Source organism: Neophocaena asiaeorientalis, unplaced genomic scaffold (genome assembly GCF_003031525.2).
Source record: "Neophocaena asiaeorientalis asiaeorientalis breed wild unplaced genomic scaffold, Neophocaena_asiaeorientalis_V1.1 scaffold45, whole genome shotgun sequence".
Classification (NCBI taxonomy): domain Eukaryota; kingdom Metazoa; phylum Chordata; class Mammalia; order Artiodactyla; family Phocoenidae; genus Neophocaena; species Neophocaena asiaeorientalis.
This window is the reverse complement of record NW_020174642.1, coordinates 2,373,336-2,393,881: the sequence shown is the minus strand read 5'-3', so window position 1 is coordinate 2,393,881 and position 20,546 is coordinate 2,373,336. Positions and strand designations below refer to the sequence as shown.

The following is a 20,546-nucleotide window of genomic DNA, read 5'->3' as shown; positions in this document are numbered from 1 at the left end:
CCCCGCCGCCGCCGCCACCCCCTCCCACCACCACCACCACCCGCCCTGGTGATAAAGAGTGATAGTCACTGTTCTCGAGGATGGTAGAGACAGGCGAATATTCCCATCTGCGTCTAAGCATCCCTTCTGGTATGTGGTTTAACAGACTGTAATGGCTGGGAAGGAAGGTTTTCCCAAACAATAATAAACTACATTTTAGCCCCTGTAACAGTTATTAACACTTTCTTACAGGAAGCAGTAAAGATCCTGAGAATAAGTGTTTGGTATATTCAGTGTCTTTTTAATTAAATTCTTTATTTCTACTGGGGCAAGAACTGTCCAATATCATCTTTGTATTTTAGGATCCCAAACTCTCCACTGAGCTCCGTTGTGCCTTCCAGCAGAGCCTTATCTATTGGCTCCACCCTGCCTTGTCGTGGCTACCATTGTTCCCTCGTATTGGAGCTGACAGAAAAATGGCTGGAAAGGCAAACCCTTGGTCAAATGATGAAACCCTGCAACACATTTTAATGAGTGACTGGTAAGATTAGTAAAAATTTGTGCAACCCATTTTAGCAGTATTTTCTCCTTATTTTATTTATGATGTGGAGATGAGCAGTAGTAGATGGATTTCTGTGTCCTTCTGAATTATTTAAACTGTAATAACTAACATTTAAATTGTTTACTTTTGGGGAATTCCCTGGCAGTCCAGTGGTTGGGACTTGGTGCTTTCACTGCTGTGGCCCAGGTTCAATCCTGGTCAGGGAACTAAGATCTCACATGCTGCATGGTACAGCCAAAAAGAAAAAAAATGTTAATTGTTTGCTTTTTTTAGCTCTTATTCACTCTTTTTTTTAATTTTAATTTTTTGTTTGGCCACACTGCACGGCTTGTGGGATCTTAGTTCCCTGACCAAAGGGGTCGAACCCATGCTCCCTGCAGTGGAAGCGCAGAGTACTGACCACCAGATGGGGAGGGAATTCCCAGCTCTTGTTCACTCTTCACGTAGTTGTGGAATATATATATAAGTGTTTGATAAATATATAGAGACCTAATTCTTTAACGTTATTATACTTTTTGCCAGTAGCTGCTTCCCTTCTCATCAGTGGAAGCTACTTATTAAAAGTCAGCAACCAGGGCTTCCCTGGGGGTGCAGTGGTTGAGAGTCCGCCTGCCGATGCAGGGGACACGGGTTTGTGCCCCGGTCCGGGAAGATCCCACATGCCGCGGAGCAGCTGGGCCCGTGAGCCATGGCCGCTGAGCCTGCGCGTCCGGAGCCTGTGCTCCGCAACGGGAGAGGCCACAACAGTGAGAGGCCTGCATACCGCAAAAAAAAAAAAAAAAGCTTTAAAAAAGTCAGCAACCAGGGCTTCCCTGGGAGCAAGGTGGTTAAGAACCCGCCTGCCAATGCAGGGGACACGGGTTCGAGCCCTGGTCCGGGACAATCCCACATTGCCGCGGAGCAACTAAGCCGGCGGGCCGCAACTACTGAAGCCCGTGTGCCGCAGCTACCAAAGCCCGCACACCTAGAGCCCCCGTGCTCCGCAACAAGAGAAGCCACTGCAATGAGAAGCCCACGCACCGCAACAAAGAGTAGCCCCCCACTTGCTGCAACCAGAGAAAAGCCCGTGCGCAGCAACAAAGACCCAACAGAGCCAAAAATAAATAAAATAAAATAAATTTATTTAAAAAACAAAAGTCAGCAACCACTTATCAATTAAGTTTTGTTTAAAGAAAAAATGGCTAGTGTTTAAATGGTAAACACTGTTCGTTAAAGTATTTAGAAGTCATCAGTGAGTCCTGTGACCAATTTCAGTCCTTTAAAAAGCCAAGTTCTATGTCATGGCAAAAATTCAGACCATTATCTGTAATATTTGTGTTTTAAATCAGGTGAGTATCAAATTAAATTATACAAAAAAAATTTTAGATGTTGAGTTAGTTTTAACAATGCCTAAAGAAAAATGTTTTTCTTCATAGGTGTGTGAGCTTTACTTCTCTGTATAATCTGCTGAAGACAAAACTTTGCCCCTATTTCTACGTTTGTACCTATCAGTTTACTATCCTGTTCCGTGCAGCGGGATTAGCAGATGATGTAATCACGGCTCTCATGTCTCCTACAACTAGAGGTATAAGAGAAGCTATGAAAAACGAAGGTAAAACTATAGGTTTAAAGTGAGAATACCACACTATATAGTAAACACTCCTTAAAAGCTAAAATTTGAACTGTCTTTTAGCAGTTGAATTATCTTCTACCAGTTTTATCTAATTGTTTTAAGAATTATTTTATTCATTTTTTGATTTTTTTTCCAGCGTTTAATTAAGCTGTCCATTATACATAGCTTTAAGTTGTGTTCCCTTCTCTGATCTCTAAACATATATCAAGCTGGAATGTCCCAATCTGAATATACTCCTATAGAAATTCTTTTATAGTACAAATTATCTACCCCCTTTTGATAACATGATCTTTAAAGAGGGTCAGCTCATTAGTGGGTCATGAAATCTATTCAGTGGACTCACTCAGCACCTTATAAAAAAATGAAATAGAGTAGTATATACTTGATGAAAGAGTACCGCATGTAGTGAGACTGTGTATTGTCCTGAACCATTTGTTTCAAGGAGATATGTGTGTTGTGAGCTGCCGTCAAGAAAGCATGAAAAGTACTGCTTTAATACATCAGGAGTAAAAACTCATTTTCAAATATACTCTCTACAAATCAGGCATGCCTGTTTAATTCCTTCAGATTATATTAAAGAAAACATAGTTATATTTTTCTTTTCTCATGTAGGTATTGAATTTTCTTTGCCTTTAATAAAAGAAAGTGGCCATGAGAAGAGGAAAGAGTCTGGAACAAGCTTGGAACATGGGGAGTATGTGATTAAAATAACCTTTTACCTCATTTGGTGACTTATGGATTCAGTGTAGAGGAAATAGCTTTAGGAAATGGGAACCCTGACTAACTATCGCAGTTTCCTAGGGAGCAAGCAGTCAGCGATGAGGATGAAGAAGAAAGTTTTTCCTGGCTGGAAGAGATGGGTGTGCAAGATAAAATTAAAAAACCAGATGTACTTTCTATCAAGCTGTATCCTTTCAGTTGCTGTTAACTAGAATTTATTTTCATTGAATTAAGTTAGCAATGTAATTTTTTTTTTTTTTTTTTTTGGCCGTGCCACATAGCATGCGGGATCTTAGTTCCCCGACCAGTTGCCCCCTGAAGTGGAAGCGCAGATTCCTAACCACTGGACTGCCGGGGAATTCCCTTGAGCAATGTAATACTGACTGACAGTTTTATTTAACTATAATCTTAAACTATCTTTAAGATATTAAAACTGATACTCCATCATGACATTAAAAAACCCCTAAGTACCAAAAAGCCATGAACAATTATTAAACTTTTTTAAGTGAAAATATTCTATTTTGGTTAAGTTTGTGAGGGAACTGGAACATATTTTTGACTAGAGAAGAAATCAGTTTTTGTTAGGTATCAATTTCTAGCTAATTCAGATGGTCAAAAAAATCATTTTGATCATTCAGATGCCTTATAATTGCAGTGAAGAGGATTAGCAAGAGCATTTCCAGTTTGGAGTGGGGGAAGAGGGTTCCAGGTGATTCAGGATTAAGATAACTGCTGTTCCTTTTGGTATGGGATTTGCATTTGCAGTTTCCTTGATTGTCATGTCCAGGCGTAAAGAGATACATGAAGTACAAATGGATCACAGACCCGAGTCTGTTGTGTTGGTGAAGGGAACGAATACCTTTACATTGCTAAATTTTTTGATCAACTGTAAGAGTTTAATTGCTACCTCAGGTCCCCAGGCAGGACTTCCACCAACCCTCTTATCACCTATAGCTTTCCGAGGCGCCACAATGCAAATGCTTAAGGTAATAAAAAAAAAAAAAAAGAAATTCTACACTGATCCTCATAACCTAGCTTTAAAGACATACTTTTCCTTTTTTTGATAGGATAAATTCTTGGTATTTTAGTAACTCCTGACATTTTTACATGGTGCATATTTTTTCTTTCCTCCCAGTAAAAAAATTCCTTGATACAAAGTTATTATCAAAGGAATTATATGAAAAGTTCTATTTGAATTATTGCCATAAGGAAAAGTTGCTTTCTTAAAGTTTGTCTTTCATAACCAGTGAAAGAATAGAGCCAAGAATGTTATGTTAAATTATAGGTGGTCTCAAAAACTGGATCATGGATAAGTGAAAAGAATAACTATATATCCATACTGTTGAAGAATTACACATGTAATTTTCATGTGTGTTACATATGCTGAAGGTAATAGCAACAGAATCTAATTTTTATTTTCCTAATATTATGCATTGAAAGTGCATTAATCAGAAAGGATACCATATTAAAGTTACATTCTCTAGAATACTTAAATTGACAGCCTCATAATTTGGAGGAGAGGATGCTGGAAACAGAATTACTGAACATTTTTTACTCATGTAACATTCTTTTGATGTCTTATGAACTACTTTTGTTCCTTAACTGTTAAAGAGAGGAATACCCAAATGAGAAATTATTGATCACATTTTTAGTTAGGGACAAAAGCTTGAGAGATGACCATAATTTTCTTTAAATTATTTTTGAAGGCGCGAAGTGTAAACGTGAAGACACAAGCTCCTTCTGGATACAGAGATCAATTTAGTTTGGAGATTACAGGTCCTGTCATGCCTCATTCTCTACATTCAATGACTATGCTACTCAGATCTTCACAGAGTGGGTCATTTTCTGCAGGACTGTATACACATGAGCCAACTGCTGTATTTAATATCTGCCCACCAAAGGATAAAGTACTGGATAAGGTAAGTAGACAGCTGGTAAACACATTTAGTTGCAGTTTTCTCAAACTAAATGGATGAAGTCAGTCATTTATGATGAGCCAAACTGGTGTTTCAGGTTATTAAACTGTACTGCTTAATATTGTCAATTACAATTTCTAAGAGGGAAGGGATAATGACTATAAAGTTTTTTTGTGTGTGAGGTAAATTTTATGAATTCAGGCTGTTGCATTCAACACTGACTAAAGGACTTCCCAAACAAACGGCAAGTTTTCATTGTCCTCTCAGATCCAGAACCTAACAGTGCCTGCTTGCTAACTGTGGGGGCGGGGGTAAATAAATAATTATGGGTGTTTATTTAGCCACATAGGCCTTTTTTTCTATAGAACTTTTTCTTAGATTCGGGGAGGAATGAGCTGCTTGTTTCATGTGATCCAGCAGTTTCTAGATCTGTATCCACACTTTAATAAAATTGAAGTGGCTGCTTTACAACATAGCTGCTTTTAATTTTGGACATATAGCTTTTTACTTAGAGGTAATGAGACCTTTAAAACTATTTTTATCCGTTTGCCAGACTTATAAAAATAACCAAAATTATTATTTTTGGGTGCTGTCATTATGCAGAAATTCTTAGGATGAGCTTCTATTGATAATGGTAACAATGAATTTGCCCTTACTGAGTAAGGCATCTATTTGTCAGAGCCCATGGTAATTTTAAAAACTCATCAGTGTTCAAGGACTCTGACAGTGCTTTTACTGACTTGCATACAAATTTCCACAGGAGGCTGTTCGTGAGGAGCTTGCCAACTGTGGATTGCACCCTAAAACTCTGGACCACCTTAGTCAAACACCGATACTGGGGAAATCATCTTTACGGCATGTGGCAATGAGTGACTACATTTATAATTGGAGATCCTGAACACCAAAGTAAGCCTAAACGGAATCTTTGAGGAAAAAAGCCTTCTAGCAAGGAAATTCAAGATACTTGTATCTTTGGCTTTAAAGTTCACTTTGGAAGTTTAAAGGAATATAGCTTTAAAAATACTCAAATGTTTACAAACATTAACCTTTACAATACTTTTATTACATGCACTAAGCAGTAAATAGGATTAAGGTTTCAAAATCAACATTTGTTTTTACTCTTTTGATTAAATATTCAGATATGAAGATAAACTTTTTAAAAACTTCAAAAACCGGGCTTCCTTGGTGGCGCAGTGGTTGAGAGTCCACCTGCCGATGCAGGGGACACGGGTTCGTGCCCTGGTCCGGGAGGATCCCACATGCCGCGGAGCGGCTGGACCCGTGGGCCGTGGCCGCTGAGCCTGCCCGTCCGGAGCCTGTGCTCCGCAACGGGAGAGGCCACAACAGTGAGAGGCCCGCGTACCGCAAAAAAAAAAAACTTCAAAAACCTTGAATGAAAATTCTAGATCCATTAACCTAATTATAAATTGGGTAGAAAACTGAGCGTTTCCTTGCAAATGGAAGTTGAGGCTTAGTATCAATTATCTCATGCCATTGTGACTAACAGCATCAGGGCAAAACTATCTTTAACAATTTCCTTAGGATTATTAGCAAGTTCTAGTTACAAAGGTAGAAAACAAATGTAGACAGTATCTACTGAGCTGATTGTTGACGCTTCCACCTTAGTTGTTTTCCTGCCTGTTTACAATTCCTCTATTCTCAATACATATTACTTGTTTTAATGCATGTTAACTCAGATAAGGGTATTTTGTATTCCATATAGAATAGGGTTAAGAGTTGTAAAGTATGCTCAGCTGTCATGACAAAGTAGTATTTAATATGTTCTTGTAGGTATTTGTGTATGTGTGTGTATATATATATATATATATATAATTCAAATTTTCTTAAATAAAAGTGCTTAGAAATCAAAAGCATTGGGTAAAGAAGTAACAGTAGTGAAGAAGTATGTGTTCACTTTGTAATCCAGAAAATAAACCACCACATTTATTCCAGAGAAGTTTATATTTGGGCCTTAAGCTTTTGAAAATAAAGTTTAGAGACATAGCATATGAATACCACTGTAATACACATGAAATATTCTATCAGACCCTAAAAATTAACATAAACTTAAACTTTCTCATAGTCAACAAAATAGTGGCTGGGTGCCGATTTTATTAGATAAGTTGGTTACAGCATTTTAATTATCATTTTACGTCTATCTAGGTGTAGCTGAAATTCAAAATGCACATCAAAGTAAAACTATATCACAACTCAATGCCATACTAAATGTACTTGGCCTCTGCAGTAAAATTCTAGTCAGACTTCATTTTAACTCCCTTCTCATTCATGGCCCAAGTGGCTTTTGACAGAAACGCAGGACTTAGTGCTGACCATCACACAACATACCACTTTCTTTTTTTTATAACCTCTACAAAATTTAAAGGGGATACAGTGGCGTTAGCCCTGTGGAACAGATCTTGCTTGATTACCTCAATAACACTGGCCCAGTATCTGTCCAGCAGAACCCATTGTGAACTAGTACAAGGTGCACAGCCCTTCACTGACTACAGGCAAGTGTTACAGCAGCCTAGCCATAAGTAAGGGGAGTTGACATCATAGTACAAAATACAGTATAAAAGCGTTATTTAACATTCCACACTGAAGATTACGGATGCCTTCAAACAATCGTTTGGATGTTAGCCACTTAAACAAATACATCACTAAGGTAAACAATATAAACATACCAAAACCTTGTATGGTTAAATACAATTTCCATGGTACAAAAATCAAAGCCTGGAGATGTTTGTACAGATTGCTTTTTACACAATGTCTTAAATTGCCAAATATTTACAACATTAAAGAGGAAATACATTTTGATGCAGAGTAAAATTATCTGAAATGATTAATATAAAACCTCAATCTATCTACGTGAGGCACTCCTGAAGCAAGTGGCATTAGCCATGAGGTCCTTTGGTACAAGGCCCATTGCTTGAAGAACCACAGTAGCTGCTGTGGCTTTAGCATGCTTCTTATTAGGGCTGGCAAAGCTGGGCTGGTAAGCGCTTCCATTTATCAATACCTATTCAAGAAAAACATACAATTGGGCTGGTAAGGGCTTCCATTTCTCAATACCTATTCAAGAAAAACATACAATAAGAACAGCATCAAACTTTAATATCTATTAGCTTTGTAATTTTTTCACTAAATGCTAGAAAGATAATTTACAAAAATATAAAACCCATACCATGTAAGTCAAATAACTCTCAACCCTAAAAGAAGCAAATCATTTGGGAAAAGGGACTTTTTTTTGGGGGGCACGGCGGGAGGGAAGCCTGATAAAAACAATTAGTTCCCCACATTCCACTAGGAAAGGTCAACAAATTGTTCACCAGATTTTGCCCACATTTTTCCCGCCAACATTTAAAAAATAATAGGATATTAACAGGTCACATTAAAGCATATACACATATACACACTCCCAACCCACAAACAATACATTAATCCTGTGGTCATGTAATGCTTATCCCTCACCCTCTAACATCAAGTTATCAAATTAACAAATGTATACAATTAATGCAGAAATTCATATTTACCCTAAAGAGAAAATGTTTGCGATGATCAGGGCCACTATCATGGACCAAGAGAAATTCAGGTGGTTGCCACCTTCTCTTATTACAGATTTCCATCAAGGCAGACACAGGATGTTTGCCTGCAGAGAAAAAAATAACCAGTTATAATTATCTCCACATCTGAGGCAACAAATTTGAATTCAAGGGGAAGGTGGAACAAGAAGAAATTCAAAACTACTCTCACCTGACAGATCTTTCATTGCGGCAGAGAAGTTTCCAGACCTCTTTTGTGCTCTTTCTCCTACTGCAACAAGACCTTAAAAAAAAACAATGATCACTGAATAAATTTCAAAGCGTTTAAAATTACAATATAGCGAAACAACTACTCCCTCTATAGGAAACTGAACCTCAATCCCGGCCCTCAAATAGAAGTCAACACCCACCCACTACCCTTGATCTTGACTTCTATTTTGTTGTTTCAATACATAAATCTATACATTGTCTTCATTTATCTTAGTACTGGAAATTGTACAAAATTAAAATTTTCAGAGAAGTTAATACATAAATTGCTATAATTATCAACAACTCCAGATCTGTTTCTTCCTAAGTTTAAAAAGTAGTGGCTCTTTGCAAATGATTTCTAAAGGTTTCTCATCCCTTGAAAAATGATGCTCAGTTTAAGTATGTTCCTCAGAAGTCGAGGATTTTAGGCCAAAAAAAAGTGAGAAAGGCTCTCGTGGATAAATGGGTCCATTTCTTTTTCCAGCCAACAAGCCCTTTCTGACTTCAAACGTGAGATGTACTCAAAAGACCAACAGCCTCAGCCTCACTTTCCAAAAGGGGTTTATTTAGCTACATTCCTAACTAAAATCATTTAAATCCTAGGGGGAATTTTTCAACCAGTTCTTTGCCAATTCTGCCACTATGCTTTCTCAAACCCAGGCCACACTGCACAATTCCAAAGGGACTATTCCCTGGAATTATGCAATGCACCCACAGATGTTGTCTTCTCATAAACCACCTTTTATGACACACACAATCTATGCAACTAGTATAAGCAGTATAATGTCAATGTGACAGTAAGTACCATGTCGTTTTCTAATTTAAAGTTTGCAATAATGCTGCATTATTGGATGATTGTGTTATTTCCAGCCTATTTCCGAGTATCACTATTAGAATAAATTCTCTCCAATTTGGAATAAAATGGCAACATATTACTCTTGGTAGATGACAATGTAGAAATTCTGATGCAAAACATTTTTTAAAATACATAATTTAGTCAGAGCTAGTTGGTTTCCAAATTCATTAGGACAGTAATTTAACTGCATTAACTTCAACTTAACTTTCTGATTACAAAGATAAGGAAAATAAATTAGTTTTAAATTTTCCAGTTTTTAAAAATCAGGTTTAAACAAGCTATTGAAATCACATTTAGCTGGCAGCCCCATGTGATTCTACAATAGACATTATTCCAAGGGAAGAAATGCAATGTGAAGAGGTAACACTGCTGTCAGCAGTGGGTCTACTCTCCAGTCCCAACCCAACAGAACTCAATTACTGAGCTTGAAAAAAGGGATGTGCAAAAGGGGTTTAGAAAGTGAAGACTAAACAGAACTCTCTAATAGGAAAATGAGAATATGTGGGATAAATATCTTTGAAAGAAAAAATAAATCCTAGAAACAAAAACAAGCACATGTTCCTTGTCAAGAGAAAACAAAATGGAAATTCTATCTAAACATGAAATCTAATTAAAAACTTAATCATATATGGCACATAACAAAGGTTGTTGCCTTTTACGCTCAAATTAGTGTCTCCATCTATATATAAAGCTTCTGAAAATGGGTTAAACATTTTTTTCCTAACAAAAAGCTATATATACTGTAAGAAGTGCCTCCAGTTCAGGATCACTGACATCAGAAGAATTTATGATAGTAATGAAATCCTAAATGTTAGAGGAGGTATAATAAACATTCTAAAAAAACTTACCTTTTCGATCTGTCTTAAAATCAACCAGGATAGGTTCCTTATTTCCTTCTTTGTTTTTTCCTAATCCTTCTCCTTCTTTCCAGCCCATTTTTCTCATCAAAACGGCTCCCATTCCTCCAGTTACTGGGGCTGCTCTTAAGAACTGATCCTATCCAAAGAAAGAAAGGTAAAATATCCCCATTTTATAGTTAGAATTTGACTACAAACTCAGTGCAACTTTTTAAAGAAAGAAAGCTTATTTTACTTCTAGATCTGTTATAGTTACAGCAATTAAATGCTTCTATACTTATATACATACTGTAGTGTGTATGATCTAATTATTTTCACATAAACGTAACAGTATTTTCAAAGTCAAATGGCAGTTTTAAAACGGTGGCCCTTGTGCCCCCCTCCAAAAAAAAAATTAGAACACTCCTGTTTTCGTCCACTATTTAGGTTCACTGGTATCTCTTCTTAGCTTGCAAAATAAAAAGAAGGCAATGTTAAAACAGTCAATAATATTAATTGTCCCAGGTGTACCTAGTTAATGAATAAAGCCTAGAAATCATTTAGAAATAGTCTGGACACTGAAGAAGCATACTGTTATCATCCAAAGTTTTTTCCCCCCATTCTACCATAAATCAAGTATAAATTTTTTACTTAGAAAATCCCTATGAAGCAAAAAGATAACACATAAAATACCCTGTAATTATACCAAACTGAATTTTGAATTCTTTTAAAACCTAACTCGATGTTAAAAAGACTTTTAAAAAACTCCTTAAACGTTTACATACCTAGGCCTCGGTAGCAGCAGTGTTGTGAATAGTAGGGCTGGCACTGACCGGGGCAAGAAGACAGCTACAAGGATTTGGCCCTGAAACAAGTTTCCATACAGAGGGGTGAAAGTTCACAGGTTATTCTGTGAACAGTCATCTCTCTTGTATCCAACCCACTGAACCATAATTTCCATCAAAGCAGCAAACCACTTAATGTCGTAAGATGCACAACTATGTACATTAGCACGGTCAACAGTTATTTTCACACGTTAAGAACTATGTGATGCCTCTTTTTAAAGGGCATCCACGTACATGTAACAAACCACTGAATTCTTCTGTTGATCTTTATGTCCATTTTTTAAAAATTTATAACATACATCTCCAAATCATGTTATATTTCCCCTTGTTATTAAACATTCTAGATTTACATTCTCTAGCAAATGTAAGCAAAAGTCATTAACTTATCAACAGAGGCAGTCAAAAATTTTGGTAGCTCTAGAAATAGTATACATTAATCTCCTCTACTGATAAGTTAATACTGAATTTTTAAATCTTGGTTTTACACCATAGTAAAACTGTGTACTGTTATTTTTTCCCAGCTTTTTAATTATCTGCTGGGGAGAAAACATGCCAATGAAGTGTGACTAGACATTAAGTTCAACATGGTACTCTGATGGAAGGAGGCAGCTGTGGAGGTAAAAACATACCCCTGGTTCAGTTCCTTACTTGGTGCAGGCCATGCAGTGTTGGTGGACAGAGAAAAGTTAGCTGATGCTTGGATACCAACTGCCTTGTTGCTACACACCTAAAATTACTTTTACTTACTTCCAGGTTCATCCGCCCCTCTTTTCCAGGAAACACTCCTAAAAAAAAGGGCAACTGTGCAGAGTATAATACAAATCCCCAATAACGCAGGTTTCCGATTTTGTTTCCATTCTCTAATATCTTCAAATCTTTACACCAGTGTGTATACAGTTCAACAAAAAGCTAATTAATGAGACTACAAAAGTAAACAATATTCATCAGGTCATGTCCAAATCATTTCATTCCAGAAAATAAAGCTTCTTTCAAATCAACAACCATTTAAATTTTTTTTTACTAATAATAAAGTCTCATACTTTTTCATCTAAGAATATACTGCAGCAAATTAAAAAAGAATATGGAGAATGTTGGCATTCCATGTACTCTTTAACATTAAAAGAGGGTGCTGGCCTACAGCAAGGCAAGAAAACACCAAATGAACATTCTGAAAAAGTTTTCTAAATGAAACAAGTAGACAGTTTGTGATACTTGACAGTGAAGATGAATGTTAGATTTCTAGCTGCCTAATGACTTTTTCCATGTTTTTGCTCATTTTTATAAATAAAATGTTCCTGGCCTTAACTGATATTAGCAGCATATATTGTTCAGTAACATACAAATGGAACTGAAAACACTGCTTTCTTCTATAATTATTTAAAAATTTGGTCTCATGAATGAACACATCTTTCTCTTGTGATAACTTATCAAAAATGACTTATGTCTACATTTTAAATGATGTAAATTATTTAAAATGTGCCAACTGTCTACAAGACTGGAAATCAAAAAAAATTAAGGGAAAGTTTACAGGGAACCAATTTAATCATTTTGTAAGAGTTATGTTAAAGCGATGACGTTTAGAAGTCTGTAGCATTATGTATGGATCTGAACTTCACTGCACAAATGAAGACCAACTTTGCAATGGAATCACATTCTGAAGTTTCTACCTAGTAATGTACATGACTATTTAATTATTATATGCTAAACACCCACATAAACTTCAAGTCTAACTTTCTGAAATATGGAGTACTCAACTTCAACATTAAATAGTATTAAAGAACTAAAATTGTTAAAGAAATAGATGTACATTTATAATTATTCCCAATGAGGTGAAAGCCATTTTTCAAGTACTACATGAATCACTTTGGTATCTTAAATACTGTAATATAATTAGTCCAAAACTAATTCAAGCTTAAAAATATTTTGCTAGATTTTCATCTTTTTTCCAACATCAACCCCTAGTAAACTAAGTTGTAATTTTTTTAACCAACTTGATTGTGTACTCACTATATACATATTGGTGCAACTATTCCCCCCTCCCCCAAAAAGGGAGGCAGGCAAAGTAAGGATATGCTTTACATTAACTTGTTAATAAGATCACCAGAGATAATGCTATCAAAATTGAAAAAAAAGTTGAGATTAAAAGGTCCAAAGCAACAAAAAATATGACTTTTCAGAAATTCAGCTCACTCACTGGCACTCAGCAGTTTTCTATAGGTACCCATCCTATTACTGATCACCACCCTGCGAGGCAGGAAGAAGGCACTTGCAGACTGAAATTCCAAGTAATTACTTGCCACAATCACAAAAGGAGTCAGGAGTACAGCAGGATAAAGAAACCTTCCCAATCCATTAGACCACACAGCCTCCCAGTTTCAGCACTGCTATGCTGCCAGTACTCCTGAAACAAATTTCCCCATCACCCATCCAACCAAGCCACTCCCTTCACCAGAATACATTTTCTTCAGAAAGCCCTCTGTAACCACCTAAGACTCCCCCAACAATGAGGCAGCCGTAGGTGGAGTGCACACGTCTCACTGCAGGAGGAATCTGAAACCAGGAGCACCTACATCTTCACAGCACGAGGCGTCCGTCCTCTCCCTTGAATTTAGGTCTTACATATCCTGTTTTTTCACGAGATCAGCGGTTCTCAAATTGAACCTGTGGATCACCAGAGGCCACCAGGGCCTAAATGGTGGTCCACAGATAGTATTCGCCATCCCCGTCCCACCCGATTCCCCACCCTTCAGCACTGCCCACCCAACACTTCAGCCATCCTCCCCCAGCTTTCCAGACCCCTGGCAAGATCACCACATGCAGCACTAACACTGGGGCCTCCCAACCACGTGCTGTAACCAACAGCTGACAACCATGGGGACCTGGGGCTGGAGATCACAACAGGAATGAGGACTAGGGGCCAAGGGAGCTTACAGGAGGGCGCAGGCACTAAGGAAGAGGGGAAGAAGGGCACAGGAATAGAGGAACGGAAAATCAGGTGGCAGAAGGCTCTTGGGGGCAGTGCACCAAAAATAAACCTGTAATAAAGTATCCCATGATGAGAAAAAAATCTGAGAACCACTGCTTTGAAATCATTAGATTGGTTGTCCAACAGGAACTGTGGAATATTCTGAACAGCACCTGAGATACACTGTTAGCATTCAAAACACAGTTTAAAAAACCACCCCCACAAAACCCAGGAGCAGCAGGATATAAATTAAGCGGCTCTTGAGCCATATTTATACATTAGCCATTGTCTCATCAATCGATCCATCTTCAGTGTCCATCCTGGAGGATATATATACACATAGCAAATTTACCATGAAATTGGTTAGATTCACTGGCCTCTTTCTGCACTTTTAATAGAACATTTTCTTAAAAATTTTAACTTCGTACGTGGACACTTTTGTATGTGCATGTGCTGTGTACCTTTTTAATCCAGGCCTGGGCACCAGTATTGGCCAACTGTTCTTGTGTCAGAACCTGTACTCCCGTACTTCCTGTGAACTGGCCAGGAATAGAGTTCAGCTGAGCCCAGGCATCAATCTGAAGAAAAGAAGAGGCCTCAATTAAGTAAAATTACTTCTCTAGTTAAAGTGCTACTGGTATTAATTTAATTCCCTAAATGAAATGGTTTACTTAGTTCCCGAAAAGGCTTAATAACAAACTTAAATATTCAACTTTTCAAAAACAATATACTGAATTTGTACATCTTTAAAACTGTTTTCCTAAACATTCCAAAGCAGCAATTCAGTAACTGCTCAGTGGATCCCACTGATAAAATCTGAGATATATCTCTAACAACTAAAAAGCACAGCTCACACTCATTCTTCAAAGTATCACACGGATACATGAAGAATATAGAAAATCACTCATATGGCAAAGGATCCTTGCCCTCCTGCTTACATATCTCATAAACGCATGCTAATCTGACAACCTCAATTTTTAATTACTTTCTTTGAAGTGTTACAAATCGAGAATAAATTCAAGATACATAGTTAGAGAATAATAAACATAGGAAATTGTTCAAACACTGTGATAACTGAAGAATTAGCTGTCATTCACTCAAAGTATATTTACTGAACACCCGGTATTGTCAGTCAATGTATTTTCTCTCTGAACATGTACTTACTGCTTCCCCATAGAAAAGCAGCCTATGGAGCCGCTGTCCACTGTTAAAAAAGCACAGACTCTGGATTCAGACTGTCTGGGTTTGGATCCCAGTTCCCTACTTAACTAGTTTTGTGACCTTGGGCCTCATTTAACCACTCTTTACCTGTCTTCTCAGATGGAAAGTGGAAACTCAATACACCTCAAAGGGCTATTATGGGCACTTAGCTATTTTTATACATTAGATTATAAATTCTATGAGGGCAGATAATTTTTTCTATCTTTATTCTCTCAAGAAACAGCTCCTGCCCCACAGTACACAACATATACTGAATGATCAAGCCCCAAATCACTTTAAGTGAGCTTGCTAGATAAATGATCATGTAGATATTAAAACTGCTACATACCCGTTCCTGAGCACGATTTAACATGCTCATAGCTTCAAGGTCAAATGCGTTCTCGCTGAGTCTTTTCTGAGCAAGTGCCCGCTCACTCATTGCTGTAGAGATGTCCACAGGCTAAGAAAGAAAATACAGATAATTATCTCAAATAACAACAGACCCCCTAAATTCTGAAAAATGCTCATATCTTTAGTTGCTTCATGTCAAAAACAAAATAAGTTTTATAGATTAAAATTTTGTAAAGTAGGGAGAAGAAACTAACCTTGAAAGACAGACAAGGATTGTTTAAGGTAAGTTACAAAGTATCAGGCAGCAGTTGAACTCAACCTAAAATCCGACTTCTTTCTACTACATCAAATTACAATCATAGAAAGTTCCACGAAGAACTTAATCTCTGGCCTTCACTAACAAAACAGTCATTTATAATAAATGCGAATTTTTTAACAATTAATTTTGTACTCATTAGCATTTTTCATTTTACCCTACTTCTCAGCATAACCCTCAAAAGCAATAAGCAAGGTTCTTAAATAAGCAGAAAACCACTATCACATCAGTGATCGTTCCTTCACTCGTCTGTCTGCACGTTTTCACCTACTTGCAGTTGTTCATATAGTTTGGTCTTAGGAACTCGGTTTCTTCAAAGAATATATTTACTATATAAGTAAGTGGATCTTTTGTTTTCAGTTTATGTACATTTATGGTGGAAGTTAAAATACTTCTGTGGGGTACATAATTAATTGAAACACTTAAAATACGTTTGAAATGTCTTAGGTCCTCCTTTTCAAAGCTCATATTCTACTTGTAAAAAGCTTAAGCTAAGCAGATGGAACTTAACTTTTCAGGAAGTATCATAATGTCCAAGAAATTTGTAAGGATAATCTTTAGAGCAAATACCGTTATTTGCCAAATTTGTGGAGGGCTCAACCAGAGAAAAAAAAATTTGATGTTTTTGGTTCTAACATTAAGAGGTTAGGTTGATTGATGTGTGTCAACTCACCAATTCTTAATACTTGTTTTTCTTCTAACACTACTTAACCCATTAATATTTTCTAGTATTTCACCCAAGAAAATTCATTTTTGGAAAACGCTTATCTGACATGAAGTATTCCTAAATTCATTTACAAAGAATGACTAGTAAGTACTGCATGGATGTGACAAATACAAGGAAGTCAGTAAAATAACAAAGGGTTTTTTAAAAAGCTAAACTAAGGTTACCTGTAATTTGACTGTGTAGTTGAGTATGAAATACTTCTTTTAAAAATAAGACCTATATAGTTGAGAAGGGTGTATGACTTTGAGAGAATAATTATACCTCATGCATAAAGATTACTAATCTTCCTTTTCCCTATCTTCAGAACCCCTTAATCACTCCATCATTCTTAGTTATCTTGCTGAATCACCTAATAAGATTCCTTTAGCAAAACTCAATTTTTCTTCCACAAGGTACCAGAAAGTACAGATTTCTATATATTTGCCTTCTTAAAATGAAAGCAGAATTAAACTGAATTCATTCTGTTACTGTTTATTAGACTGCTTACATAATCTCATTTATGAAAGGTCCTAATTTCTTAGTCAACTTAGTAAATTATCCACACTAATGAGAATATTTCTGGGGCTATATAAGCAAAGCCAGATTGAAACACTAGAAAACTTAGTAGGTTCACTTTTCACTTCTATTACAATTGTGATCACCTGCTGGGACTTTAAGTGGGATCCCAGATATCTTAGGTCAAAATGTACATTCCTTTGGCCTTAGATGTTAAGATCATCGAAGTAATTTTTGAAAGCCCACTAAATATATCTCAAGTACTGTTCTTTAACCTTGCCAGAATTACTTTGGGTTTCATACCCATCTACAAATCTAAGTGTTAGGGTATTTAGGTATAAAATAATAGGTTTTTATTCTAAAAAGTCGAAACACAGAGGAGATACTGAGGAAAATGCACCTACCCATTACCACCCCAAGCTCCGATCCCCCAATTTCCAACTGTAAATTAGCCATAAAAATGTAGTTAAGATGGCTCCAAAAACTCCCAACTTTTCTAAAATAAAATTACTTCTTCCCAACTGGAAAGCAAATTAACATACCTATCTGTGAATTCTTCCTTCTGAAGACATTTTTATATCTTCACACTTTTTTCTCTTTTAACCTTTATTAAGTAAGTAGGTAACCTAAATACCCCATCATCCTCCTCAGGCTGAAACTTCATTCAAATCTCAGTAATATTATACGTTAAATTCACATCTCACTCTGAAAGGAATTTTTATTTATTTATTTAAATAGTATTTATTTAATATATCAACATTGGGATTTAATGTAAATTTACTTTAGATAAAATTACAACTAGTTTTTTCCTAATACAACTTCATTTATTCTTCAACAGGCTTACCAAGTGAGCTGTAAGTTCATGTCAAAACTTTATTACCAAATAGTAATTTGACTATTAATTTCATATTCATACTTTTTAATGTGGAAAAATATACTCAAAGTATAATCAATCAGGATTATCTTAATCTCTTAAGGATTCTCAAGAGTTTGTATCAAAAAGCATATTTCCAGGTTTTCAAGGTAACTCAGGATATGCAATAAAAAGCCCCAAAGCAGTAATATTCAAAGACTACACCAAATGTTATGCATCAGTATTAAAACACTCATAAAATATCACAGCTACCCTTTAGAACAGCACTGTCCAACAGAATTTTCTACAGTGAAAGCTAATGAGCACTTGAAATGTGTCTAGTGCAATTAAAGAACTGATTTTTCAGTGGTTCACTTAATGACTTCTGTATTGGACTGTATAGCATTTGTGTATATATAGTATATAGTAAACTATACAGTGTAGCAGGGCTTTAGAGTCTTAATTTTTTATTGTTGCTCAAAAACAGTAATGTGTAAAAGGTACCAAAATGATGCTAAAAGTTTTAGAATGCTAAAAACTGGGGGGAAAATTATCTTTAAGTGTACAGAATACTGTTATCAAACTATCATCAAGCCTTATTTATTTCCACTAATACACGACAGACTTTCTATGTAATGTGTAGTAATAATGGGAGGAAATGTTTAATTTCCTTCTCCCTAGGACTTGTTCTAAAAGGTGAAATCCACATAAAAGACTATCCTGAATTATAATTCCACTTCTCACATTAATAAAAACCTGTCCAAGTTATTTCAGCCCTCTACATCAGTAACACAGCAGATTACTACTTCTATAACCTAAAAAGTTGTCAGGACTAATGAAACATAATTGACACCATATAACATGCATTTCATGGCCTAAGTTGTAACTGTGTACCTTCTATATCTTCATTTAAAAAACCCTTCTACGTCAGTTTACCTCCCCCACCTTTGTTAACCCAACTGTTTATATAAATAGAACAATTATCTTAAGTATTTCCTATAAAGTCAATGAAAGTATATAAAAGAACTAAAGACATTAGAAGGTGGTCACTCAGGTAAGGAAAAAATAATCCCTGTAATAGGCAAATTATTTTCTACAGGGGTAACTGCAGGTATCTCAAAAGATGGTAAAAAAGGAAATTTTTAATTTTAAGAAAATAGAATTAAAGAAAAAGCACCTAACCTGCATACAAAACATGATTTTAAAATATTTAGCTAAAATTAATAAAATACAAAGAGGTTCATGTAGAAAATGAAAACTACAGAAACAAAAGCCACACTAAATACACACTGCCTCAAGTTGTTACGTGGCTTGGTTTTAAAAACTGATTTATGAACCTTTTCATTATTTCACATAAAATTCCTTAGTGCAATTCTTAGTTAACTTGTACATTTAATCCAAATGAATCATAATAAGAAACAGATAAATCATTAAATGGTAAAGAAATTCCATGTTAATCACCTAGGAGAATCTAAGGAGAGAAGAATGAACAACAAAGCTGTACTTAACACATGCTAGCACTGCCAGGACCTAGTTGTTTTATTTTCAATTAAAATTTTCATCTTACCACAAGAACTCAGCTTTCCTAAACTTCAAAAATTTAGAGCTTCTAAATATAAGGGAATTTTAGCTCCACTGGACAGGGAAATATTCTTCAATAATAACAAATCAAGCACAGTTGCCAGAGACAAAAACTGTCCTAACATGTAAACAATCACTAGACTTAATGGCAAGCTACCTCTGGACATTTATGATAAATATAAATAGTTAACCCAAGGAAATTTTATGTCAGAGACTACATTTATATCTTCTACCCAATAAGTCTTTGCTAACTTTATTACCAAGAATTAATGCCCCCGAGGACAATTTTTAAAATGTTTTCCAACACTTTTGATTTCATTTATAAATCAAATTGACACAAATATGATCAAGGTTCTGCAGCCACTCCTTACTGAGGATGATGCTGGTTGGCTTCTGGGTAGGAAGACGATGCTATGGCAGTAGGGCACACAGTCTGATGAGTTGATATTCCGTAAGATATGGATTTATGTTGATCCATCCACGTTTATCCACTCATACTTATGTCAAAGAGCACTCATGTGCAAAACAATTGGGGGGATTAAGGATCATAGCAAAGCTGAGATCAAATCTGTGATATTTGCCTAAATGTTTCATGCTCAAAACTAAAGAACCGCAAATTCCGTTTACATTTATTAAAATGAAAAAGACTAACAGGTAAAAAAAATTAAAAGTACTATTCAGTTAAAATGTTGACCATTTAGAAGAACTTTCCTTTTCTCTATAAATTCTTTATTTCAACCCCTGACAGGGAATCAAGAGTCAATGCTCCCATAAAATGTCACCAATAGTATTCTACAAACACTGGAATATAGAACATTAATCTTACAAATATATTTATAAGATACAGCTAAATAAATGGAACTAAACATTTTATATTATAAACATTTCCTCTAGGTGTTTCATATTACTTCTAGGTAAAAGCACGGAGACCTGAAAGCAAG

The 20,546-nt window shown here is 36.0% G+C and overlaps 2 protein-coding genes across 4 annotated transcripts in view; one reads left to right on the top strand and one right to left on the bottom strand.

Annotated features, from left to right (window-relative positions):
• The window catches only part of DONSON (DNA replication fork stabilization factor DONSON), a 10,774-nt gene extending 3,707 nt beyond the window's left edge, over window positions 1-7,067 (top strand). The window contains 7 exon segments of the mRNA XM_024758179.1: window positions 342-520; window positions 1,957-2,132; window positions 2,766-2,847; window positions 2,955-3,059; window positions 3,661-3,859; window positions 4,580-4,792; window positions 5,550-7,067. Of these exon segments, the coding sequence (XP_024613947.1) occupies window positions 342-520; window positions 1,957-2,132; window positions 2,766-2,847; window positions 2,955-3,059; window positions 3,661-3,859; window positions 4,580-4,792; window positions 5,550-5,687 (1,092 nt within the window). The 3' untranslated portion in view covers window positions 5,688-7,067.
• Window positions 7,068-7,483: 416 nt separating this feature from the next.
• Window positions 7,484-20,546, bottom strand: part of SON (SON DNA and RNA binding protein) — a 30,088-nt gene continuing 17,025 nt past the window's right edge. The window contains exons 7-12 of one of the 3 annotated variants that reach the window (XM_024758173.1): window positions 15,632-15,742; window positions 14,544-14,660; window positions 10,285-10,432; window positions 8,543-8,614; window positions 8,323-8,438; window positions 7,484-7,808 (exon numbers count right to left, since the gene is read on the bottom strand). In XM_024758173.1, coding sequence (XP_024613941.1) covers window positions 7,650-7,808; window positions 8,323-8,438; window positions 8,543-8,614; window positions 10,285-10,432; window positions 14,544-14,660; window positions 15,632-15,742 — 723 coding nt within the window. In that variant the 3' untranslated portion in view covers window positions 7,484-7,649. Of the gene's footprint in view, window positions 7,862-8,322; window positions 8,439-8,542; window positions 8,615-10,284; window positions 10,433-11,057; window positions 11,138-14,543; window positions 14,661-15,631; window positions 15,743-20,546 lie in introns of those variants that run through there. The other 2 variants (XM_024758174.1, XM_024758175.1) reach the window with 2 other exon arrangements.